The sequence below is a fragment of the Myodes glareolus genome, chromosome 27 (assembly GCF_982192425.1).
Source record: "Myodes glareolus chromosome 27, mMyoGla1.1, whole genome shotgun sequence".
NCBI classification, from domain to species: domain Eukaryota; kingdom Metazoa; phylum Chordata; class Mammalia; order Rodentia; family Cricetidae; genus Myodes; species Myodes glareolus.
Window position 1 is genome coordinate 11963651 of NC_142052.1, and position 27198 is coordinate 11990848.

The 27198-nt window shown below is 39.1% G+C and overlaps 1 protein-coding gene across 4 annotated transcripts in view; it reads left to right on the forward strand.

The window, feature by feature from the left end:
* The first annotated feature begins 109 nt into the window (after nucleotides 1-109).
* Nucleotides 110-27198, forward strand: part of Dbf4 (DBF4-CDC7 kinase regulatory subunit) — a 34979-nt gene continuing 7890 nt past the window's right edge. Inside the window, exons 1-10 of one of the 4 annotated variants that reach the window (XM_087902240.1) lie at nucleotides 110-388; nucleotides 1388-1560; nucleotides 11660-11839; nucleotides 13045-13095; nucleotides 14676-14745; nucleotides 14909-14985; nucleotides 22709-22745; nucleotides 23485-23527; nucleotides 26392-26520; nucleotides 26962-27076. In XM_087902240.1, coding sequence (XP_087758366.1) covers nucleotides 283-388; nucleotides 1388-1560; nucleotides 11660-11839; nucleotides 13045-13095; nucleotides 14676-14745; nucleotides 14909-14985; nucleotides 22709-22745; nucleotides 23485-23527; nucleotides 26392-26520; nucleotides 26962-27076 — 981 coding nt within the window. In that variant the 5' untranslated portion in view covers nucleotides 110-282. Of the gene's footprint in view, nucleotides 389-1387; nucleotides 1561-11659; nucleotides 11840-13044; nucleotides 13096-14675; nucleotides 14746-14908; nucleotides 14986-22708; nucleotides 22746-23481; nucleotides 23528-26391; nucleotides 26521-26961; nucleotides 27077-27198 lie in introns of all 4 variants that reach the window. The other 3 variants (XM_087902239.1, XM_048433604.3, XM_048433603.3) reach the window with 3 other exon arrangements.

Below are 27198 nucleotides of genomic sequence, written 5' to 3' on the forward strand. Positions count from 1 at the left end.
CGGCGCGCGAGGCCCGGCAGGTGGAGCTTGCGCGAGGCGGGCCCGGCGCAGGAAGGGCGGGGAGCGTCCGGGCGCCGTCGTCGCGTGACGCGTTTTCAAATCTTTAACCGCCGCGGCTCACACGTCGGAGCTTCAGCCCCTTCCTGCTAGGAGGCTCGGCGCCGGAACCGGCCCCTCACGGCGGCGCCGCGGCCTGGGCCCGGAGATCCTGGAGCTTTGTGTTCGCCGCCGTCACGGGCGGCTCCCGGTGCGGACCCAGCATGTAGGTGCCTTGTGGCTGCCATGAACCTGGAGACCATGAGGATCCACAGCAAAGCGCCTCTCCCGGGTACGGAGCCCCTCCCCCGCCGCGGTCCCTTTAATCCTTTCCTGCGCTGCCGGCTCCACGGTGGGTTCCCGGGAGTCGCCCCTGCGGGGGCCTCGGCCGCAGCGACACTTGTGGCTTCTCGGTGGCGCCCTGAAGGCGTTCGGTCTCCGTGGGGGGACAGCGCGGGCCGGGCCCCTCGTGCCCTCCCGGCCGCAGATGCGACCCCGCATTCCCGGGGCTGCAAGCTTGAGACAATGCGCGGGTCCCCGACGGCCGAGGCACCCGCTCCTGTTCCTTCTCTTCACTCAAAATTAAAGCTGTGTGTGTGTGTGTGTGTGTGTGTGTAATGTGTGTGTGAGAGAGAGAGAGAGAAACACGCCTTGTTTCAATTGCATTGTATCGGTTAAGATAAAAATTCATGATAAAAAATTTTCCTGAGAGAGATGCATACATGAGTGTCTGTTAACCAGGTAATAAGATGGCAGGTTGCGTTTGAAAAGTTTATAGAAGTTGCTTCATTCTCATCTCCTTTTAAAATAAGGAGATGAATGGCGATGTCCTAGTGGGCCTAAGTTCTTAATATGTAAGCAAAGTGCATGAATTAGATCATTTAGTTCTTTGTAATACTAGACAAAACCATGAAACCATCATTTGAACACTCAGTAACCCTTGAGAATTGGGTTCTTTATTGTAGATACTTTTTTTTTCTTCTTGCCTAGGTAAATAAGCTTTTAAATTTTGAAACACCTGTGTTGAGTTTTCACAGCACTCCTGACATGAATAAATAACTCGCGTGTGCATGAAGATGCATCCTGAGAAAGTAAGCCTTCCAGAAAGACTTTGTCGAGTTCCCTGCCTTCACAGGGAAGCAGGAATAAATAATGACCACATCCTGTTGATTCGGCTCTTGGTCTCCAGTATAGAATTTGTGGAAAGCATGCAAAGGCAGCTTGCTTCCCTCCTATGTATTTAGGAACACGTTTAGGTTCTAGCTACTTAAGTTGATACAATGAATAATTTTTCCTTTCTGTTCAATTTTGGTCTGCATAAAGCATTACCTGATTCTTTTCTTAATCACAGGTGGCATCCAAGACAAAAATGAAAAGAACAGACCGTCCTTGAAATCCCTGAAAACTGATAATAGACTGGAAAAATCCAAATATAAGCCTCTCTGTGGAAAAATATTTTACCTTGACTTGCCTTCTATCACCATATGTGAAAAACTACAAAAAGACATAAAGGATCTTGGTGGGGTAAGTGAAAACCGCGCACTCCCAAAAAGTAAAAAAAAAAAAAAAAAAAATTATCCTAGCACTTTAAAGAATTTCATTTTTGGAGTATTATAGCTATTTAATCAATAGCAGCCTAAAACTATGAATTGTTTATTAGTGAATAATTTAGGAACTGGGAGTATAGCCCAGTGGTTTAGCACCTACTGCACATGTGCAAGATTTTCTGTGCTCAAGTCCCAACACCAAAGGACAAAGAAAATATTTTTTAGACTTTTGGAACCTGACAAAATGTTCATATTTCTGTGATAACTGGTTGAGTATGAAGGAAAAAGAGGGTTTGGTCCTGGTGACCTGCCTTCCAAATATATCTATGACTTTTGTAATATTGTGTGTGAATGTGTGTGTGTGTGAGAGAGAGAGAGAGAGAGAGAGAGAACTCCTGCGTCAACAAAAGCCCATCACTGGGGAAGCAGCAGTTTTGGAGTTATAGTTAAACTGTCTTCCCTGTTACATACATTACTTAGATGATCAGAAAACTTAGACAAAAATCTAAAAGATTTCGTAGGTGTAATGTTAATATTACCTAAATACTAGCAGATGAGCTTATTATGATTTTTACTGTTCCAAAAGTTCCTCCTGGCTTGGAATTTTGAGTTTCTGAAAGTTTTCCTGTTTCCAGTCTGTAATTCAAAAGAGTAGTTCACAGATTTCTTAGAATTTTTGTTAATTATTTTGTTAAAATAAAGATATTTTACTTCCCTGCCCTTGAAATTTTTCTACTTTTCTTTGTGGGGGATAAATAGAATTTTACTTTGAATATGAAAAAATTTTCATATTCATTTTTTGAATGAATTTTATTTTTGCTTTCTTGTCAATTACGTTCATATACAAATTGCCGCATAATCAGTTACCCCCCATTACCTTCATTGTCCTTCCACTCTTGCTCTCCAACTCCCCGGAACATCCTACTTTTCTACCATTCATTTTGTTGACTCATTATCACACATTTATGGTAGCGTTTATCATAATGACCCATATGGCTGCACGTATAGAGGTCTTGGTTGATAGACATGCCACCATTGACTGGTCTGTCAAAGGTATGGTGTATGTACTTAGTTCCTTAGGTATGTGTAAACATATCTGTTTTTAAACTTAAGCGCTGTCTGGTAATCTCATTCCCAGAGTAAAGTGGCACACCACCATTCTTTTAACTATTGGTGTCTAATAGTTACTCCATAACTTTCTCAGATATGTTGCCCAGTCTTTACTTTTAGGTCTAAATCACTGATGTTTCGGTTTGTGTTTTTAGCAGTAGATGGCTTCAGACAATGGTATATCCATAAGCCTAGTGTGGGAAACATTTAAAAAAGAAGCTGACCACTGCCCCTTTTTCCCCCATCCTCATAGCACTTCCTAAGCTATGTTCAAGAAACAAATTTTGAATTGCTTCTGCAATAGAATAGTTAAGGAAGGTTTTGTTTTTTTATGTATCAGATTTTACTGTCATGGTTTCAAGTATCTCAGTGTACATAATTAAAAGTGTAAGATTTATACTTCAGGGGCAACAGAGTTACCATGATCACAAAAGTGATTTTCTCAAGGTGAGGCTTCTCCATGGCACTCCAGATGTATCAACTCCAGTGATTTCCTCAAATGACAAAAACTCTGCTGCAGATTTGTGCTGTTGGAGATCACAGCTGTACTCTCCCCTAGGGTAAAAAGTACTGGGTCAGTCAGGTAGCTTGAAGGACGGGTGTTTGCTGCCTAACCTAATAACCCAAGTGTGATCTTTGGGACCCATATGGTAAAAAGAGAGAGCCAACTTCCACACTTCACTAACTTTCTTATTGGGAAGAAGTACTTACTTGTGATCTTTAGCATTTCTTTCCTGTAATTCAGTGATCTTGATTCAATTCCTAGATCCAAACTAATTTTGTCAAATAAAAGGTTATGTTTTTCCTCAATTTTTAGTTTAATATAACCCTTCTGTCCTTTTTATTACTTTTGCTTTAGATCACCCCGAAAGTGTCACTGTTTAATTGACGAGTTCTGTTTTTTTCTAGTCTTAATAAAAAATCATGTTAATATCAATATTGATTTGCACAGAACTGTATAGCAGTCAATTTTCACACATAGCAAACTTTGTTTTATAGTGTTAAGAAAAGTAGCTAAGTCAAAGCCACGTAAGGACATAGAGCCAGGTTTGTTAGTGAGACCAATTTAAAGAAAAAGAACAAATGATAGGCCTATTTCTAAACAGTTTAGACTAGAATAAAACATTTGGAGAAAGGTAAGTATAAGGGTAGTTGGATTCATGAATCTGGGAGAGCGGGACCTATAAATGAAGTGAACTGAAGTTTCATGAAGTAGCCAACTTTATTCAGAGCACCAGGCAATTTATACTCTGAAGATTAAGTGAAAGTGACTATTATTGGCTCAGGACACCCCAAGACCAACTTCTCAGCACAAAAATTTATTTGCCCCAGAGGGACAAAGGGCAGGGAATTAGAGGCAAGGACAAGATATGGAGGACAGAGGGGAAGGGGTATCTGTGGGGACAGAGGGAATGATAAAGGACACCTCTGGATAGAGGAGAAAGACGTGGCCATAGGAAAATAGAAGTACACGGGGAAACCCTGTGTTAGGATGGGCATATTAATTAGGGACTTAAGTACTTGGATAGCTGGGCCTTGGTAGTAAGCCTTAGGAAGAAGAAGTAGCCAAATGGAAATAGACCTTGATGGCTAGCTTTAGGAATGTAATATAATGGTTTAGCAAAGCAGAGGGAATACAGAAGAAGGGCAAAGCCTGCCAGAGTCATGTTTACCATGCTTGGACTGGCCAGAGTTCCTTCATTAATAAGAATCACAAGGACACGCCAAACATGACAAAAACAAAAACAATGTACCAGCCTCAGTACCCCCTCACGACTCAGAATAGGATGTCTATGGCAGGCAAGGATCTGAGGGTTTAAAAAAAAAATTAACTCAAGTACATTACCTCTGCATGTTCTTTATTTTGTGTGTGGGGGGGGGCGGGAAGTGAAGTCAAGGGGCATGGAGCAGAAGAGGTAGCTAGGAGAAGAAGAAGAAGGGCTACTCTCCACGAGATTTTTGTTTTTTACAGACATAGTTAGAAAATTCTATAGGCGAAGACAATGATAATATGCATATCAAAATCAAATAAAGGGCAGGTAGAAACTGACAAAGCAGTAGTTCTCCAGTATAGGTGATGCTACCCAGGAAAGAGCCAGCATTCAAGGGGAAATATCTGACATCTTAAATCATTAGATAAATTTACTAAGCATCCCTGAATCCTGAATTCACTCATTCTCCTCATCTCATCTCTCTTGTGATAATCAGCTTTGGGGATACCCAGACTTGTTTGTTAGCGAAGGTGGAACATGCCGCCTTCCTGCTCAGTGCTTGTCTTCTATAGACATTTCTCTGTGGTCTGTTAGGTAATTTTGAGGGATTGACTATGTAAATTTGACTGTTAGAACAAAGACTGAATGTTTTCGCTCAAAGACCTCCTGTTGTCGGGGAATGGAGCAAGGTTATTCCACTGCCCTACAGAGGTTACACTGCTGAGGTGTTCTGGGAATGAATCCCTTTTTGAAGGGAAGAATCATGGCTTCGCAAGGTTTTTGCAGATGTAACAGTGGCTTTCCCAAAAGACAAGTGTTCCCACAGCTCTGTAAAATGGGTACCCCATAAGTTGTACACTTGTGGGTCTGTCTTTATGAATCTGTCAACTGTACATTTGCTGTATAGTCTTTGGGTTCCAACATCTCCCCTGCTTTTGTTAAGTAAATACAGCATGTGTGTATCTCGCTGGGCAACGAATAGTATATTTTTTTGCAGACATCAGTAGTTTATTGTTTTAGTCCAAACACATTCAAAATGGAAACTCAAAAAGAAACTTAACACCTGAAACAATTAAACTAGATTCTACCAGCATATAATGTTTAACACATTACAAAATAAAGATGGTAATCCATTGTCTTCTATACTTACTAAAGCCAAGATGGTGAAGCCAATTTGGTGCAGTAGTGTCATAAGGATAGAATATCACCATCAAAGGAAAATAAAGTCAGCAAGTAACAGTAATGGTAGATGAGTAATGTTTTAGTCTGTCACTGAAAGGGGGACAAAATGTTGAAAGTCCGTAGTTCTGCAGGTAAAGTCACCATGTAAACTTCTCTGTGTGATGTGTTCGTGTCTCATCTGTGGTATGTAAAGGCTGGATGAAGCTGAATGGCTCTGAGCTCCACTTCTCTCTATTAACCTTAACATCTCTCGTCTCTTATTGGTGTAACATACAACAGGAAGAGGGAAATAAGAACAAAAGAAAAATACACTTTGGGGGGGAAACCACTCACAATAAAGCCACTTATTTCAAAGTATTTTGAATAAAAGCTTCAAAACTCCAAAGTATTTTTTTAGTACAAACTTCAAGTACTATACTTTATAAAGTCAAAAACTGTTTCAAACAAACAAAAAACCTTAGCCTTCTAAAATTAAAACTACAAAAATTTGTGTCTATAAAATATATACAATAGTGTAAGACGTTTCCTCAAACATGGAAGACCTCATTTAAAGGGGAAAGAGACAATAAATTTTACACATATTGCCCAGCTGACAAAAACAAAATAGTTTAATAGCTAGCAAACAGTCACATAGTTCAGAAACAATTGGCTGCCAGGTCAAGTGTGTGTTTGTTTTCACTAGGATGGGATGCAGAAGTCTTCCATGTTAACCAACGAGCAGCTTTGAGTGGTCACACTTGTTTACTCCGCTTCTTGCTTGAAACATGAGAAATGTGACACACACTTATTCCAACCATAATACTGGATAATCTTTGTCATTCTTGTGGTTTACTGGAACCTGCTATAAAGACAGACAGTAAATGGAGCATTTAGAAACATTGCTCGCAGAATTGTTCAAAGATTCATGTAAAAATAAAAGGCTGTTGTCCCATACTTAAATTTAGGAGCCATTTAGGTGCTGGCATCAGTTTAAGAATTGTACAAAGTGAATGACAATTCTCTGCCCCCCAACTCTTAGGACCTGCCATTCTTTCCTCTGAAAATTGTAGTATCCTCACTTAAGTTTACTTGCCGTTTTGGGGAATCTGACTGCTTTTAAAATGTGACTAAAATGTACATCAAGTTTGACTTTTTCAAGCATTAAGTGATAACAGTTCAAATTTGAGCTAAAAGTCAACAAGATTTACTCAGCTGACTTCCTCTCCCTTCAAACACATGAGACTCTCTCCCACATAGAACATAGAAGATGTTAACTGAAGAAAAGATAAATAAGCATCCGTTGTACTGATTTTAAAGATACTATAATTTTTATTCATCAATAATTTTTTTCTACGTTTTGCAGCCAGTTGGCTTTACAGCACAGTGACTGATAACCACACTGCACAGAATCCCAGCGAGACTGAGATGATGTGTTGTAGAAGGCACCATCATGGTTATTACAGTACCAGAAATCAAATACAGGAAACAGTTTTCATTGTCCACAATTTAAAGAAAGAAAAGAGGAGGAAGAGTGTGTTGAGCAGCCAGCCATCCCTTTACTCAAGAGGACAAGTCGTAAACTCTTATGCTACAGAGCTGCTAAATCTGGCCTAGTATTTGAGACCACAGCATTTGAAGTACTCGTTTTGTTATTTCATTTATAACTAAATGTTTTCCTTCTGGAATATTTGCAGTCTTTTTAAGGTTGGTGAATGCACATGCTGGCCACAGCAAGCAGATAAAATGCCCTCATCATTTCACAAACTATTCTCTACTGAAAAAGAAGTTGAAAGATATTTTTCCCTGTTATCTCTTGGTGCAGATGTCAATGTTAATGACTTCAGAATACCCGATAGTGCATTTTGATGAGTACATAACAAGTTACTGTTGGTTAGGGGGGGGGGGGGGACCAAGAAAAAAAGCAAGATTCTCCAGTTGCACAAATGGCATTAAACAAAATGTGCAGCAGAGAATTTTTTTAAACTCAAATGACCTGAATTTAATAGACATGTCCTTTAAAGTTTATTTTGTTATAGACAGTTTAAGATATTGTTATTTCTCAGTCCTTAATTCTTCAAGTCTAGATTTATGAATTAATAATATGAATCCTGTTGTAAAATTGGGGGAATTATGTCCATTCAAATTTAACTGATAACCAAAAGATGCTTTTCACATCAAAGAAAAGTAATGGCACATTTCAAAAGCCAAAAACTTAAGGATGCAAACACGATGAGATAGGTACCACTACCAAAACTTTGCCAACAGTGGAACTAAAACGAAGTTGTCCTGTGAAACAGCCTTCCATTTGCCCGTTCCTCTCTGGAACCAAGTTTCTGTGCCGTGCCACTTCGTGGAAGTCGTCTTCTTACATCACGGTCGTGCGTCATTTCACCTGAACTCACAATTCCACGTGGACCACCAGGAGGGTCTCAAGCTTTGCACCTGACATCCCTACAGTCGTCACTGCCGCCCCTGGTTTCTTGCTCTCTGGCAGCTCTCAATTTTCTTCTCTTCCACATTTAAGTGTACTTCTCAAAACATAATTGGTTTTGTAATTAAGATTCTCTGAACTGGTTCAGAATCATCAAAAATCCACAAAGCCAAAATTTGGAAGTTTTCCCCTAATACCCTTGGTATTGATGCAAAGTTCTACAACGTTTCCAAAACTCATAAGAAATTCTTTCTCATTTTCATCAGTATCATGAGGCAAGTTACCAATGAAAAGCTGATGACTGTCTAGATAATGGATTATTCTCCAGTTGTCAGAATCATTCTGTTCCTTATCTCTGCCTGTCCTTGGGGTGGGGAGCAACGACCAGGTCACTTTCGAGGAACCCATTGTGGCTGAGGTTGAATTTCTGGTTTAGCGTCAACCTTTCTTGGGGGAGAGAAGCAGGTTCGGAAGGAGGAGGAGTGGTAGAGAATATTTTACAAATCATTAGTGCTAGCTCAATAGATATTGCTTGCTAGGCCTACATGAAGATCTGGGGTTGGTCCCTGTCATTGCATAAAATGCAAACAGTGGTACTGACCAGTCAGAACATTAGGGATGGGGTGGGGAGGGGGCCAAGGGCTGGAGAATCAGTCATTTAAGGCCATCCTAGACTATATGAGATCTGTTTCAAAGAAAAATTGTATATCGTATATCTGATAAATGATTTATGTACAGAATTTATGAAGACCTACATCTCAACAGAAGGATAATCCAGTGGGTTAAGGGGGCTGTAGAGATGGCTCAGCAGTTAAAACCCAGGGGACCTGGGTTCAGTTTCCAGGATCCACATGGCAGCTCACTGTCATTTATATATAGTTCTACGTGACGTGACACCCTCCTCTGGCCTCAGGCACCAGGCATACATACAGATACATATATAAAAGCAAACCCTCATACACATAAAAATAAATAATGGGTGAAGGGCCTAAATAGGCACTCAGAAAAGATCTATTAGTAACCCCACAGCATCCTAATCATCAGGTAAAGTAGCTACTGGCAAAGATCAGAAGATACAGTGTTAGTGGGAATGTAAATTGAGACAACAGCTGCGCAAACAGTATGGATGGTTTGGGGGGGAGGGGGTTTTAAGCAGTTTACTTTAGGGTATATATCTGAAAGAATTGAAAGTAGGGTATCAAAGATGTAGATATCTGCAAGCTGAGCCAGCCATGGGTAACAGCATTCCTCCATGGTCTCTGCTTCAATTACTTCAAGCTCCTGCCCTTGCTTCTCCTAGATCAAGTGGTTCTCAACAGCTAGGTCGAGACCCCTAAGACCATTGGAAAACACAGATATTTACGTTATGATTCATAACAGCAAATTACAATTAAGAAGTACTAACAAGAATAATTGTGTGATTGGGGTCACCATGACATGAGGAACTGTACTAAAGGGTTGCAGCATTGAGAAAGTTGAGAACCACTGCACTAGGTGGTGGGCTGTTACCTGGAAGTATAAGCTGAGATAAACCCTTTCGTCCCCGTGTTGGTTTTGGTTTGTGTTTTAGCAGAGCAACAAAGTAAAGTAGGACAAGGAGGCACTGCTCCATGAACTCCATGTTCTGAACTGAATAAAACTGTGAACACTATGCTGAGTGGTGGTGGTGCACACCTTTAATCCCAGCACTCGGGAGGCAGAAGGCCGTCCTGGTCTACAAGAGCTAGTTCCAGAACAGGCGCCAAAGTTACAGAGAAACCCTGTCTCGAAAAACCAAAACCAAAAAGAAACCATTGTGAACACTAGCAGAGCAGTGGCCTCATGGCTTCATCGTGATCAGTTGCTTCATGCTCCTGCTGTCATACGTTTCCTGCTGTGTTGAATTGATTATATTCCCTCAAATCCTGAGTCAGAATAAACTGGTTTTAAGTCACTTTTGTGAGGTATTCTGTTAGAGCCAATGAGAAAGGTAACAATACAGTGACTGAGTGCTCATCCCATCTTAGATCTCTTCCTTTTGTATAGCCAGAGCAGCGGCACTGGAGCTTGATCCTATCTTTACGGCTTCATTTAATTTTCAAATTATCTGTCCAGAGACCATAGAGCAGTGATTCTCAACCTTCCTAATGCTGTGATAGTAGTGATGGTGTAAAGCATCATAAAGATGGAGATTGCCTTTGACTTGTCACACTTAACATAGTGGAATTAAGCACCTTTAATCCAGCACTCAAGAGGCAGAGGTAGATGGATCTCTGAGTTCAAGGACATCCTGGTCTACAGAGAGAGTTCCAAGACAGCCAAGGCTACACAGAGAAACCTCATCTCTAAAAACTAAGGAAGGAAGGGAGGGAGGGAGGGAGGGAGGGAAGAAGGAAGGAAGGAAGAGAGAAAGAAAAAAGTTAAACTAGTGTATACGTATACTTATATCTTTCCTGCCTTTATACAGGGCTTGCATTTTCCGGAATAAATAAATAAATACTTTATTAGCTGGTCAGTGAAAATGAATATTGCCTGGGAGAAAATATAACAGTTTGCATTTCTCTAAGGTTGCTCCTCTCAGCAGCCACTTCTGAGTTAATATAGCTTAAATTAACATCACAAACTTCACTTCATTTTTTTTAGCCTCTTAAAAAATGTTTACGCAGTGTGTGTGAGTTTGTGTGTGTGTGTCTACGTGTGCACATCTAAGATGTGCGGTCTGAGATGGAAACCAGGAGAGCCTTACAGGAGTTTGTTTTATTCTTCTGCAATGTGTGCCAACCCATCGAGGCCTCTTGCTGACAGACCTTGTTATTGCCTTTCGTGATATGATTGCTGAAGAAGTTAGATAGAGGTTGTACAAGGTCTCCTTACTATTAGTTGTTTCTGCTTAGTTCTTAGTCTTGCATGACAGTTGTGTTTATATGACGTGCGTTTTAATAGTACTACTAGTGTTAGTAGACTTAGCTTAACTTTTCCCGAGTGATGAGTGGTCTTTAATAACATTGACTGTGTTACATGTGTTACTACAAAGTATGTTGGGCATTTCCTTTTAATAATTTTATGCTTGAGGAATATATTTTTTTCTATGTTTAAGCCTTAGAAAATGTTTTAAACTTAATGATTTAGAACTGTGATTACCAGCTGGTAAGATTAAGTAAAATTTAATAGTTTGGTTATAAGCACATTTTGGGTGCTTAGTAGCCAGTTTGTGCAATGTTTTTACATAATACAGGCAAAGAACAGTTCACCTCTGCAGAAAACTTTGTTGGTCTAACTCCAGCAAGTCACTTCAATTTCCATCTCCAAAATACATAGAGAAGCACCGTGGGAGTGTGGGCTGCATGGTTAGGATAAATACATAGAGAAGCACATGGTTGGGATAAATACATAGAGAAGCCCCGTGGGAGTGGGGGCTGCATGGTTAGGATAAATACATAGAGAAGCCCCGTGGGAGTGTGGGCTGCATGGTTGGGATAAATACATAGAGCAGCCCCGTGGGAGTGTGGCTGCATGGCTGGGATACAGGACTTAAGAATAGTATTAGCACATGAGAACCACTGGCGTGAAAAAGTACAGCCCGAGAAGTACCACATGGAAGACACGGATCGCATCAAATTGTCATTTGGATAATTTTTAAATAGCTGTGGAGATTTTGTTAAAAGTACTTTGTTTTCTTCTAGCGAGTTGAGGAATTTCTCAGCAAAGATATCAGTTATCTTGTTTCAAATAAAAAGGAAGCAAAGTATGCACAGACATTGGGTCAGATTTCTCCTGTACCAAGTCCAGAATCTGCTTATGCTGCGGAAACCACCTCACCTCATCCCAGCCACGATGGGAGTTCCTTTAAGTCTCCAGACAGAGTAAGTGTGTTAGACGTGCTTTGAGACTGGAGAAGAGTGGATCTCAAGGCTTTCTTGCTTTGAGACAAGATCTCACTGTGTAACTCTCTCAGGCTGGTCTGGGCTCTCTACACAGCCCAAACTAACCTCAAAATTCTCAGCCCTCCTGCTTCTACCTCTCTGGACTTTGAATAGCGGGCTTATAGCACACAGATGGAGCGGTTAGAAAGCTGAAGCTGCATGGCTTCCTCACTGTGGTTAGCGTGGGCTGTCTTTTTCTTAATGATACAGTGTGCTCAAGTCATACCCTGATTCCGTACACACACACACACACACACACTTTTACTTTAGAAGATAGCTTTGTTTTTAGAATAATTTACAAAGAAAGTTACTAGCCAGTCATTCTATGAAGAAATTTGAAAGTAGAGAAAAACAAAACGACCTGTCCCAGATTACTGCCTGTCTCACACAGTTTACAAGTTAAGCATAATTTTACACATCCAAGAGTTTGGTGAAAAATCAAAACAACATTACGTGGCAAGTAGAAAATGTGTGTGTAATTACTGTATAAATGTTAGGGTTCCTTTCATGCTTTAGGTAGAATTTTAGTCTGGGGCAAAGATCATGTGACATACAAGGCCTACAAAGGTGTCCTACTTGACCCTTGCATAAACTAAATTATAAATCCATGCTGAAAAGTTACTGGCAGTACTCTCCTGTCGAGTCATTGCCACTGAGGTGGAAGACAAAAGGAAGGAAACTGTTGACTTAAATATTTAGAGAGTGAGAGATAAAACACTTAATGTATCTAAATTGTTAGATTGGCATAAATTAAGTTGCCGTTTAAAGCATGCCTTCCTTATCTGTTGTGGCCATATGAGAAGCAGTTTAAATACAGAGCAGAAAGAGATCACTTGAGAAAAGGAGAAGGATGCCGGCTGATGCATAAGAACTGACTCTCTTGGGTCTCATCAGTTTCTTCTTTTGTTCTTGATGTTTTGTTCTTGTTTTCTCTGCTGGGGGAAAAAAGAAGGAAAAAATATTTTTTTAAAACATCTTTCTTGCCAAGAGAATAATGAAGTCACCTTTGAGCATATATTTGCTGTGTTCTTAGCTGTTGAGACTTTATATAAACCAAATTTATCTACTTTAATGATTTCCCCTTTCTATCCATTTCTCTGATGAAGTATTGTAAATCTTTATGCTTGCTTTTTCGGTCTTAACAGGTGTGTCTGAGCCGAGGAAAGTTATTAGCTGAAAAGGCTGTCAAGGATCATGTGAGTATCAACTTGAAGTTGACACTGTGTGGGCTGCAGTTAGAGCTTAGTTGGGCCGGTGATGGTATAGCACTCATGAGCCCCTTGGCTCTTCATAAACCAGGTATAGCAGCATATGTCTGTCATCACATTAGGGAACTAGAGGATCAGAAGTTAAAGAGCGCCTCAGCTCCTTAAGAAGTTCAAAGCCAGCCAGGGCAGGAGACAAGAAGGGGGAAAAAAGAAATCTGTACTAAACTCTCTTTTTGTTTGTTTGGTCTTCTTTTAGGTGTCTCATTTTTCTGAGACAGATTCTTATGTAGTTTAGGCTGACCTCAAATTTGCTATAGAGCTTGACTTCCAAGTGCTCTTATACATTATAGACATTATTTAAAGTGTATCTGTGGGCAAGCTAGATGTTTCAGTGCGAAAACAGCTTGCTGCCAAGACTAGTGGCCGTGGTTTGATACCTAGGACCCAGTTGGTGGCAGGAAAGAAATGACTCATGCAAATTGCCCTCTGATTTCCAAGTGTGCACTGATGTGTGTGTGTGTGTGTGTGTGCGCGCGCACACACATACACACACACAAAGACGTGAACATATGGAGGATAAGTAAATGTAATAAAAAGTATTTAACTTGGGGCTGGCAGTGAAGTTGGTAAAATGCCTGCCATGAAAGCATGATCACCTAAATTTGAATGCCCAGAATCCATAAAAAGTAAAAAACCAGGCACGGCAGCAGGTGCATTGAATCCCCAACCTTGGAGTATTTTGTGGGGTGGGAGTGGAGCAAGTGATTCCCTAAAGCTTATTGACTATCCTAGCTCAATTAGTGACTTTCAGGTTCAGCAAGTGACTGTTTAAAAGATCAAAAGTGGAGAGTGATTGGAAAAAGACACCTAACATTAACCTTGGCCTTTGCTTGCACACAGACATGTACACCCCACATACACGCAGAATTTGTAATTAAAATTGCAGATATTCTGAAGATAATCTTTAATTTTTAATGAGAAAAGCTTAAATTAAGGCATCATCTCATTCTAGCTGAAGCAGAAGCCACTTTCCCGGAGAAACACTCCCATCTTGTGGCCTTCAGAAATATTACTGGAAAACCAGAGTTTGCCTTAGACTACACAGTAGTTGTTAAGCCAGGCATAATGGGCATACCTTTATTCCTCGCACTTTGAGAGGAAGAGGCAGGTGGAATTCTGATTTCCAGGCAAGCCAGGCCTACAAAGTGAGACCTTGTCTCAAACAAAACATAGGCATATTTTAATTGGGATTGATTTAAGAATGCCAAAATAGAAAACAAATCCTCATTACTTTAGTAATTCTTTGGTTTTCGAGACAGGGTTTCTCTGTAGCTTTGGAGCCTGTCCTGGAACTAGCTCTTGTAGACCCACGGCCTCGAACTCACAGATACCTGCCTGCCTCTGCCTCTAGAGTGCTGTGATTAAAGGTGTCCCCTGCCACTGCCCGGTACATTTGTAATTCTTGAATGACACGCATAAACTCTTCAGTGGCATTAACATTGGTATGTCTTTTTTACAATTATAATTTTTTAGATAAACTTGGGGGTTTTTGTTCTTTTTTTTTACAGGATTTTATTCCTGCTAATAGTATACTATCAAATGCCTTATCATGGGGAGTAAAGATTCTTCATATTGATGGTAAGAATCTTTTTATAATATTTGTCTGTCCCTTAGTTCTTAATTTTACATAGAAAAAATTTTGACATTAGGGGTTACCTATGATGGTAAACCCTTAGCCTAAGTTTACTACCACTTAAGATGTCATTGTAAATTTACTAACCTTCAGTCCTTCTCTCAACAGACATTAGATACTACATTGACCAGAAGAAGAAAGAGTTGTGTGCTCTCAAGAAATCAAGTACTTCTGTGAGGGATGCTGTATGTTCTTTTCTTTGTTTTTAAAGTACTGTTAAAAGTAATAGCTTGGGTTTTTTTTATGTATATATCTAATAAGTCTTTTTATTAGATTCAAACTAACTTATTATATAAGAAAATCCAAATATACATTTTATTTGCTATAAATGGTAGTATATCAAAATCTTGTGCAGCCTAGCCGGTTAGTCTGAGTGTAACATATTTGCTGGTAGCTTTATAAAAAGTGATGGAGATAGAGTAGTTTGGTAATTTAGGCCAGCAGGCATCTTACACTTTCAACAACTCCAATAACACTAAGGACTTGTATCTGGGGTTCTGTTGGTTTGGGTTTTCCTGTTTTGTTTTTTCCACCTCTTGCAATTGGAAATGGCTCCTCAATATCTTTGTGTTGACTGGCATTCCACTTTTCGTTTGCTTCTGGTATTGAGTCCACCCAGCAAATTTTGTATCATGAGTACTGTACTTTTCAGTTGTATAGTTTCTGTTTGGCATGTGTGCATGTGTGTGCAAACATTTATGTATCGGATAAGTTTTGACTAAGGTACTGCCAGTGTTGTGAAGATTCCATATCTATCATAATAGTTAGACAAAGCTGATTTTGTTTTTGCTGTTGCTATTTTTGTTATTATTGTTTGTTTTTCTCGACAGAGTCTCACTATGTAGTTCTAACCGTCCTAGAAGTCACTATGTAGATCAGACTGGCCTCAGACACACAAAGACCCACCTACCTTTGCTTCTCAAGTGCTGTGATTAAAAGTGTATGCCACTGTGCCTGGCATTACGGTTTTAACAGATACAGCCATCCAGTTTTTATTCAGACTGTAAATTCTCTCTTACTTTTGTGATTACCAGGTCATTTTAATCTGTTACGTTTTCAAAGACTTGCATGCATTGTGGGGGTTGTCTTATACATACTACATATGGGTTAGTCAGAGGTTTGAGCAGTGATTTAAATCTTAGTTCCATTTCCATAGCCCTTTCTGTCTTGCACTTTGGATTTTTTGGTAGCATGTGCAAAGTTGAGTTCTGCCCATCACATGTGTAGAATTATACAAGAAATTGGGGATTCCTCTCTCCAGCCTGTTCCTTGAAGCCTCTATTTAAAGATCCCTTCCCCAGCTCTTCTAGTAAGAAACTGGGGATTTCCCAAACTACCCACACTCCTGTCCATACTACATTTATACCTGGAATGCACCCTTTGGACAACTGGAAGGAAAAAAAGAAAAAAATCCTGAGGCATCTTTGGGCTCTTAGGGCCTCTTTTGTTATTTCTCTAGTGAGAAAGATGGAGCTAGGTTACTATATATATATATATTGATTTTTTTTGAGCTCTAAATTTTTCTGTTTCCTTCCCTGCCTCTCCCCTCCCCTTCAACCATCACCCAAGGTTCCCATGCTCCCAATTTACTCAGGAGATCTTGTCTTTTTCTACTTCCCATGTAGATTAGTTCTATGTATATCTCTCTTAGGTCCTTATTATTGTCTAGGTTCTCTGGGATTGTGATTTGTGGGCTAGTTTTCTTTACTTTATGTTTTAAAACCACTTCTGAGTGAGTATATGTGATAATTATCTTTCTGTATCTGGATTACCTCACTCAGAACTATGTTTTCTGACTCCATCTACTTGCCTGCAAAATTCAAGATATGGTTATTTTTTTTCTGCTGTGTAGTACTCCATTGTGTAAATGCACCACATTTTCCTTAACCGTTCTTTGGTCAAAGGGCATTTAGGTTGTTTTCAGGTTCTGGCTATGACAAACAATGCTGCTATGAACGTAGTTGAGCACATGTCCTTGTGACACGATTGAGCATTCTTTGGATATATACCCAAAAGTGGTATTACTGGGTCGTGAGGAAGGTGGTTTCCTAATTTTCTGAGAAATCGCCATACTGACATCCAAAGGGGCTGTACCAGCTTGCACTCCCACCAGCAATGCAGGAGTGTTTCCTTTACCCCACAACCTTTCCAGCATAAGTTGTCATCAGTGTTTTTGATCTTGGCCATTCTTACAGGTGTAAGATGGAATCTCAGAGTTGTTTTGATTTGCATTTCTCTGATGACTAAGGATGTTGAACATTTCCTTAAGTGTCTCTCAGCCATTTTTGATTCTTCTGAGAGTTCTCTGTTTAGGTCTGTACTCCATTTTTTTATTTGATTATTTGATCTTTTGTTGACCAATTTCTTGAATTCTTTGTATATTTTAGAGACCTCTGTCTGATGTGTGGTTGGTAAAGATCTTTTCCCATTTTGTAGGCTGTCGTTTTGTCTTGTGTTGACCATGTCCTTTGTTTACAGAAGCTTTTCAGTTTCAGGAGGTCCCATTAATTGTTTTTCTCAGTGTCTGTGTTGCTGGGATTATATTTAGGAAGTAGTCTCCTGTGCCGATGTGTTCAGGTGTACTTCCCACTTTCTCTTCTATAAGGTTCAGTGTGGCTGGCTTTATGTTGAGGTCTTTGATCCATTTGGACTTGAGTTTTGTGCATGGTTGATAGATATGGGTCTATTTTCATTCTTCTACATGTTGATATCCAGTTATGCCAGCACCATTTGTTAAAGATGCTTTTTTTTCCATTTGATATTTTTACTTCTTTGTCAAAAATCAGGTGTTTGAAGGTGTGTGGATTAATATCTGGGTCTTTGATTCTGTTCCATTGGCCCTCCTGTTTTTATGCCAATACCAGGCTGTTTTGTACAGACTGTAGCTCTGTAGTAGAATTTGAAGTCAGAGAATGTGATGCCTCCAGAGTTCTTTTATTGTACAGCATTATTTTAGCTATCCGGGTTTTTTGTTTGTGTGTGTGTGTGTGTGTGTGTGTTTGCTTTTCCATATGAAGTTGAGTACCTTTCTTTCGAGGTTGGTGAAGAATTTTGCTGGGATTTTAATAAGCATCGCATTGAATCTGTAGATTACTTTTGGTAAGAAGTCGTTTTTACTGTGTTAATTCTACCTACACAAGAACATGGGAGATCTTTCCATTTTCTGGTGTCTTCTGCAATTTCTTTCTCCAAAGATTTAAAGTTCTTGTCATGTAAGTCTTCCACTTGTTTGGTTAGAGATACTATGAAATAGATATTTTATGCTATTTGTGGCCATTGTGAAGGGTGATACTTCATGATTTCTTTCTCAGCCCATTTATCATCTGCCTACAGGAGGGCTACTGATTTTTTTTTTTTTGAGTTAATCTTGTATTCTGCTGCATTACTGAAAGTGTTTATGAGTTGTAGAAGTTCCTTGGTAGAATTTTTGGGGTCGCTTATGTAAACTATCTTATCAGCAAACAGTGAGAATTTGACTTCTTCTCTTCCTATTTGTAGCCGCTTGATCTCCTTTTGTTGTCTTATTGTTCTAGCTAGGACCTCAAGAACTATATTGAATAGATATGGAAAGAGTGGACAACCTTGTCTTGTTCCTGATTTCAGTGGGATCACTGGGAGTTTCTCTCCATTTAGTTTGATGTTGGCTGTTGGCTTGCTGTATATTGCCTTTATTATGTTTAGGTATGTTCCTTGTATCCCTGCTATCTCCAAGACCTTTTATCATAATGGGATGTTGTATTTTGTCGAAAGTGTTTTGGGCATCTAATGAGATGATTATGTGGTTTTAATTTTTCAGTTTGTTTATATGGTGGATTACATTGACATATTTTCATATGTTGAACCATCCCTGCATCTCTGGGATGAAGTTGACTTGATCATGGTGGATGATGGTTCTGATGTGTTCTTGGATTCGATTTGCCAGTATTTTATTTAGTATTTTTACATCAATGTTCATGAGTGAGCTTGGTCTATAATTCTCTTTCTTAGTAATGTTTTTCTGTGGTTTGGGTATCAGGGTAATTGTAGCCTAATAAAAAGAGTTTGGCAGTATTCCTTCTGTTTCTATTGTGTGGAATAATTTGAGGAGTATTGGTATTAGTTCTTCTTTGAAAATCTTGTAGAATTCTAAGCTGAAACCATCTCGTCCTGAGCTTTTATTGGTTGGGAGACTTTTGATGACTTTTTCTATTTCCTCAGCAGTTATAGGTCTGTTTAATTTGCTTATCTGGTCTTGATTTAATTTTGGTAAGTGATATTTATCCAGAAAGTTGTCCATTTCCTTTAAGTTTTTCAATTTTGTGGAGTACAGGTTTTCGAGATATGACCTGATGATTCTCTGGATTTCCTCCATGTCTGTTGTTCATTTTGTTGATTTTCTCAAAGAACCAGCTCTTTGTCTCGTTGATTCTTTGTTTCTATTTTGTTGATTTTAGCTCTCACTTGATTATTTCCTGCCATCTAGTTCTCTTAGGTGAGTTTGCTTCTTTTTGTTCTAAAGTTTTCAAATGTTCTTTTAATTCACTAGTATGGGATTTTTCCAGCTTCTTTATGTAGGCATTTAGTGCTATGAACTTTCCTCTTAACACTGCTTTTATTGTGTCCCATAAATTTGGGTATGTTGTGTGATTATTTTCATTGAGTTTTAGGAGGCCTTTAATTTCTCCCTTTATTTCTTTCTTGACCAATTGATGATTCAGGTGAGCATTTTTTAATTTCCATGTGTTTGTGGGTTTTCTTGAATGAGTATTGCTGTTGACTTCTAGTTTTAAACCATGGTGATCTGATAAGGTACATAGGGTTATTCCAATTTTTTTGTATTTGTTGAGGTTTGTTTTGTTACTGAGTATGTGGGCAATTTTTGAGAAGGTTCCATGAGGTGCTTAGAAGAAGGTAGATTCTTTTCTGTTGGATGGAATATTCTATAGATGTCTCCTAAGTCTATTTGAGTCATAACACTTGTTAGTTTTCTTATTTTTCTGTTCATTTTTTGTCTTACTGACGTTTCCAGTGGTGAGAGGGGAATGTTGAAGTCTCCCATTATTAGTGTTTAGGGTTTAATGTGTGATTTAAGCTTCAGAGTGTTTCTTTTACATATGACGGTGCCCTTGTATTGGGGGCATAGATGTTCAGTATTGAAATTTTCTGTTGATGGATTTTTCCTGTGACTAACATGAAATGTCCTTCTTTGTCTCTTTTGATTGATTTTAGTTTGAAGTCTATTTTGTTAGATATTAGGATAGCTACACCTGCTTGTTACTTAGGTCCATTTGATTGGAATATTTTTTTCCCAACCCTTTACTCTGATGTGATGTCTGTCTTTGAGGTTGAGGTGTGTTTCTTGTATGCAGAAAAAGGATGGATTCTGTTTTTGTGTCCAATCTGTTAGCCTGTGCCTTTTTATAGGTGAGTTGAGTCCATTTATATTAAGGGATATTAATGACCAGTGATTGCTATCACCTGTTAATTTAGTTTTTGTTGTTGGTGATGTTAATTTGTTTGTTTTTCACTTCTTTGTGATTTGCTGCTATGAGATCATCAATTGTCTGTGTTTTTGTTGATGTAGCCAACTTCCTTGGGTAGGAGTTTTCCTTCTAGTATTTTGTGTAGGGCTGGGTTTTTGGCTAGGTATTGATTAAGTCTGGTTTTGTCCTTCTCTGGTGATTGAAAATTTTGTTGGGTATAGTAGTCTGGTCTCTTAATGTCTGCATAACACTTGACCATGACTTTCGGACTTTCATTGTCTCCAATGAAAAGTCAGGTGTAATTCTGATAGGTCTACCTTCATATGTTACTTGACCTTTTTTCTTTGCAGCTCTTAATATTCTTTCTTTACTCTCTATGTTTAATGTTTTGATTATTATGTGGCGAGGGGACTTTTTTATTTTTTATTTTTTTTTTAGCCAGTCTGGTGTTCTGTAAGCTTCATAGGCATATCTTTCTTTAGGTTGGAAAAGTTTTCTTCAAATATATTTTCTGTGCTTTTGAGTTGAACTTCTTCTTCTTTACCTATTATTCCTAGAATTGGCCTTTTCATGGTGTCCCATATTTCATGGATATTGGGTTTTATCATGATTTCTGTTTCTATACTTCCCTTGGCTTGTATTTTCTTTATTGTTTCTTTTTCAGTTTTCAAGTCTTGAATAGTTTCTTTCATATGTTTGATTGCTTTTTCTTGGTTTTCTTTAAAGGATTTGCTAATGTCGTCCAATTTTGTTTTCTTTCCCTTCATTTCTTTGAGGGAATTTCTCATTTTCTCTTTAAGAGTTTCAAACATTCTCCTGAAATAATTTTTTAGCTCATTTTCTTCTGCTTCATCTATATTTGGTTGTTCAAGTTTTGCTGTTTTAGGGTCTTTAGGCCTTACTGGTGTAATGTTGCTCTGTGTGGTGTTGCATGTGTTCTTACCTTTTCTTCTCATTGTTTCCTCTAATAGGTATGATTGGGGCTGTCTGTGATTCTGTTGATTAATCTTCTAGGTGCCAGTGAATCCATGATTCCTATGGATGTTCAGTCAGTGCCATGGTCCTAGTTACCCCGTTTTCCAGGAGGTTGCTAAGAGGTCACTCAGCGCTCAGGAACTTGTTCTACTCCCTTGGAGTTTGCTGTCTCTAGCCTAGGTTGTTGGCTCAGACCTCTTTCTGTAACTGTCCCTGGTCTGGATCCGTTCCTGCAGAGGCTTGGGTTGGTCCTATAAAGGACTCTGGCTCCAGTCTACTTTCATGGATTCCCGGGCTTAGGTGCGCCCAAACCTGCAGAGGACTTGGCTCAGGCCTACTCCCTCAGAGGTCCCAGACCAGTGCCCGGACCCACAGGGGTTTCTGGTTCCTGCCCATTCCCTTTTATGTCCCAGACCAACGCCCAGACTCCTTCTGAGGTTCCAGACTCATGCCTGAACCTGCAGAGATATTTGGTTCCTGCGTACTCCTTTGGAGGTCCTAGACTCACTCCCAGACCGTCAGGGGTCCTGGCTTAGGTCTACTACCTTGAAAGTCTCAGATTCATATCTGGACCCTCAGCGACCTCTGACTCTGGCTCACTCACTCAGCAGTTGCTCCCCTGTACCTGTGCCTGTGGAGTTTGCTGTCTAAGGTCTGCTCTGGCTTAGGTCACTGGATCCACTCCTGCTCCTGTGGAGTTTGCTTTCTCAGGCCCACTTCAGCCTAGGTAGCTGATTCAGCCCAGAATTAGTTTAATTTTTGAGTCATTCACTCAGACACCTTTATGACTGGAGGTCCACATTTGACACAATCTTCTCAATCTGCTTCCTGCTTAAAAATTTTTATGTGGGGGCTGGAGAGATGACTCAGAGGTTAAGAGCATTGCCTGCTCTTCCAAAGGTCCTGAATTCAATTCCCAGTCAACCACATGGTGGCTCACAACCATCTGTAATGGGGTCTGGTGCCCTCTTCTGGCCTGAGGGCATACACACAGAAAGAATATTGTATACATAATAAATAAATACTAAAAAATAAAATTTTATGTGCCTACCTAGTTGCTTATTGAACGGTGTCCAGAGTTTTGTTATAGTCAACGTATTATAAGTATTTGTTTCTCATAGCTCTAAACTGTACCCTTTTTTTCATATGTTGAAGGCTAAGACTTAATCTAGAATGCAAGGGCTAAAAATAGAGCTAGGACTGCGAGGCCCTGTGTTCAATACAAGCACCGCAGTAAGAATGTCAAGTAGGACTGAGTTCTGTATAATGATCAAGATCTTTAGTTCTTGAATAGTGTTCAGTGTATTTGACTGAACTGATTTTAAGAAGCAAGATTTTCGCCCTGAAAAATAACCACCCACTTTGATACAGTATTTTCGCTATGAATTTTTTTCTCTTGACAGTACTGAACCATTGTCTGTGCAGTTTTTGCTGTCCAGTATTTTCACTGCATCTTTTCTCTTTTTTAAAGGGAAAAAAAGCTGGTACTGGAATACAAAAGGCAAGAAGTAAGTATTCTGGTAACAATGTTAAATTTTCTTTTAGAGAGCAGAAAAAAATTATATAAAGATTGAAACTTGGGATGCTTAATTCTGTAGTAGAGCCCTTATCCCAGTTTTGCTTTTGTATTTTAAGATACTTGTTTTATGATGTGTGTGGGAAGGGGCCGTGAGTACATTAGTACAAGTACCCAAAGAAGCCAGAAGAGGTTGTTGGATCCCTTGGAGCTGGAGTTACAGGCAGAGATGAGTCTCATCTGGCGTAGATGCAGGAAACTGGACTCCTCTGTCCTCTACAAGACCGTTATGTGATCTTCACTGATGAACTCTCTCTCCAACCCACAAATTAATATTTTCAAGAACATTTTTTAAAACTCAATAGTGTTCTAGGAGAAACAGTTATTCAAATCCATTTACTGTGATAAATATAAAACAATGCTTTAAGATAGTTTTTCAGTGTGAAAATATCAACACCATTCAGCTTAAGAATCTTGTATGGCTGCCTATGATGGCACCTGTCTGCTCCAACATTGCAGACCAGGGCTGGAGTATGAGCAGTTCCTGCCCAGCCTGGGCTGCAGTGGAGGCAGTCTGTCTTACAGACCCAGACAGATTCTCAGAATATGATAGATCTGGTATATGGGGTGGTGGTATTGGAAAATATTGGAAAAGGTGTGCCTTAGGCCTACACCTTTCTACTCTATAGGTAGAGTCTGCAAGTGTCTAATGGTTTTCTCTTCTTAAGCAGGGAGACTCAGAAAGCCTTTTTTAAAGGTTGAAGATGTGAACCGGTAAGTGTCAAAGCCCAGTGTGGGGAAGGAGAGTTGGTATTACAGAGAAAATCTCATTAGACTTATTTCCGTTAACATGTTTACTTCCCTTATATGATGATGATCTGTACCTAGAGCATTAATTCACTTGTGTTCAACTGAATTTAGTTTCATTCTATGTAGATTCAGAGTATCTGCTCTAGACTAATCATAAAACCATCTCTTATTATTTTAGATAATCTCTCCGGCTAAATTCAGTATCATTAGTTTGAACAATTATTAAAAATTTCCTCTATAATTGTGGGGGATTATTAATACTATTTGGAAACATAAAACCTAAATATGATGTCTACTGTAATAGCTTCCCAAACTCTTACAGTTTCTGAGATGGTCTTAATGAAATCAACAAACAGAGCTAAATTAGATTACTTTCTCTTTGCTCTCTTACCTTTTTGGCCAAGTGTATCTAATTCTCTTGGGTGTTCACTGAGGTGACTAAAGACTTGAAAGCTTCTTTGTAAAACTGTGTTAGGGGCTGGAGAGATGGCTCAGTGGTTAAGTATGGTGGCGATTCTTTCAGGTAATGTGAGTTTAACTCCCAGCATGCTTGTTGAATGGTTCGTAATCATCTGTAACTCCAGTGCTGAGGGATCTGATACCCTGTTCTGGTGTTCATACCCACATACATGCATACACAAGCAAATAATAAAATCTTTACGATACATAAAATTGTAAATGTGTTATTGTGAAGAAAAAGTACAAATTTTCTTCTAGGTTTGATAGTAACCTAACATGCCTCAGGAGGATCTCACTCTAGTTCATTCTGATCAGCATAGCAAGATCCTGCCACAAAATAAGTAATGGGTCAGATATCCTATAATCATAGACTGCACTAGAAGATTTAATAGTGTGGGTAACTCTACCTTAGCATGTGGTCCTGGATTTTATAAAACAGGCTTGGGTCTGGAGAGATGACTCAGTGGTTAAGAGCACTGGCTGCTGTTCCAGAGAACCAGAGTTCAATTCCCAGCACCCACAGGGAAGCTAACAATTCTCTGCAATTCCAGTCCCGGGGAGATGTGATGCATTTTGTTGGCCTACATGGACACTACATGCATATGATGCAGAGATGTACACCTATACACATACAAATAAATAAAAGTTAAATAGATTAAAAATAATGATAAAGAAGTCAGGCAGTAGTGCCACGCGCCTTTGATCCCAGCACTTGGGAGGCAGAGATAGGTGGATCTTTGGGTTTGAGGTCAGTCTGATCTACAGAGCTAGTTCCAGGACAGTCACCTAAAAAATAAAGAAAGAAACAAATAAATAAATGATGATTTTTAAAAAGCAGGCTGATCAAGCTACAGGCAGCAAGCCAATAGGCGGTAGTGTTCCTTAATGGCTTTTACTTCAGTTTTTGCCACCAGATTACTGCCTTGAGTTTCAGCTCTGCCTTCTCTTCATGACGGCCTGTGATTAGAACATGGAAGCAAAAATAAACCTTTCCTCTTCAAGTTGCTCTTGGTCTTAATGTTTTACATAGCAATAGAAACGCTAAGACAGTAATATAAAGATTTACCAATAAATGGAAGAAGGCAAATCACATATATAGTATGGAGTTAGTGTCCAGAATACAAAAATAATCCCTACAGCCAAAAGAAAAATAAAATATACTAGAGAAATGCATATCCAAATCAGAGTGAGACTTAGAGTTAGGGTAGGTAGTTCCATATGTATCTCAGAAACATAGAAATAGCCAAAAGGCATAAGCAACCCCAGTCCATCAGCAAGTGTATGGATCTGTGAGGTGTGCAAGATATAGGTCTGTGTGTGTTCTGACGATAGAATGTTTTAAAGAATGAAATTCCAGCATGCCACAACACGGATTAGCCTTCTGAACATCATCCTAAGAAGTTGCATTAGCCCATGTATTTAATAAAACATTCAAAATACTCAGATTTCAGTCACTGAGTCTGCAGAGTCCTTGAGGGAAACAGTTATTGTTCAGTGAGTAAGGTTTTGGTTTTGCAAGGTAAACGCTCGAGTGATTTCACAACCTTATGCTTGATATGACTAAACCATACAGTTTCAAATAGTATCTAGAGCAGTGGTTCTCAACCTGTGGGTCACAGCAACCCTTGACCCTTTTCACCAGGGTCATCTAAACCATTGGCAGACATGAGTATTTACATTACAATTAATAACAATAGTAAAATTACAGTTATGAAGCAACAACAAATAATTTTGTAGCTGGGGTCACTAAAACAAAGGGCTGCAGCACTAGCAAGGTCACTGATATAGAGGGTGGAGTAGTTGATTCCACAAAGTTAAGCGTAATGTGGCTTAAGGGTACAGTTTCAAAAGTTAAGGTGATAGGTGTTTTGGTATGTTTTAAATGATGGTTTTTTTTTTTCCAGTGGGAGGATCTGGGAGGCGATGAGGGAGGGAAAACTGTGATCAGAATATTGTACGAAAAAGTTATTTTCAATTTTAAAAAGTTTTTTAAATGTAAAGGAACAGGTCTACAACCCAGGTGGCGGTGGCAGCACACAGCTTTTAATCCTAGCACTAGGATTAACATGTCCTAATCCTAGCACTAGGCAGAAACATGTAGATCTATGAGTTCAAGGCCAGCCTGGTTGAATTCCAGGATGGACAGGGCCACACAGAGAAACCCTATCTTGAATCCCCGCACACACACACACCCAAAAAAGAGAAGAACAGAACAGGCCTACAAATTGATTCTTTGAAAGGAAGATGACCCCTAGCAAGTCTCGATTGTTTATTTTAGATTGAGGTGAATTACATGCTTTCAAAATAAAAGACTTTAAAACCTTTCTTTCATTCTAGAGAAACTCATATATTTGTCTTTATTCCTTTAGGTCTTACAGACCATTCTACCTTCAGCTGACCAGTATGCCTTCCATAAACTGCTCTACTCAGAAGCCTTGCAGCCCATTTGACATAGATAAGCCATCCAGCATCCAAAAGCAAGTTCAGCCTAAACCCAGGTTGGCTTGAAACTTTATTTTTTGAAGAAATGCTATTTAGGCTATTAAGATTCCTAATTATTGCTGCTTTTTTTTTTTACTTCATAGTCTTTTGCTGTATCATATTTTGTACCATGGTAGTGTTATGTGTGCTTGTTTTTTCAGTGAATATTTGTAATGCTTCTTTGCTACATTTAGTCTGAATCTAATTGCATTATTTAGAAAATGTTAGGTAAGAAATGGGCTCAAATAATAAAACCTATTTCTCTTGACCATTTGAACTGTTCTTCAGAGCAGCCGGTACATTTTGTTTTTATATTTCTTGAAATGTAGTCAAAGGTATTTGTTTTTACAAGTCTCTGATTATGACAGATTCTGCATATGATAGTTTTAAGAAAATAAATTTTTAAGTTATTCATTGAGTTTAGCAGTAATTTTGTTACCATATATTTCTATTACTAGAATTAATACAGATGGCGATAAATGTGGTGGAACCCCAGTTCAACTCCAATTGAAGGAAAAGAGAAAAAAAGGATATTGTGAATGCTGCTTACAAAAATATGAAGATCTCGAAACTGTAAATGTCATTTTACACTTGGGATTGGTATTTCTAAAAGCCTAAAAACATTTTTTATGTTTAAATCTTGCCTTACTGTTCTGATTTTACTTTGCAGCATGATGGAAAGATATTCTTTGATA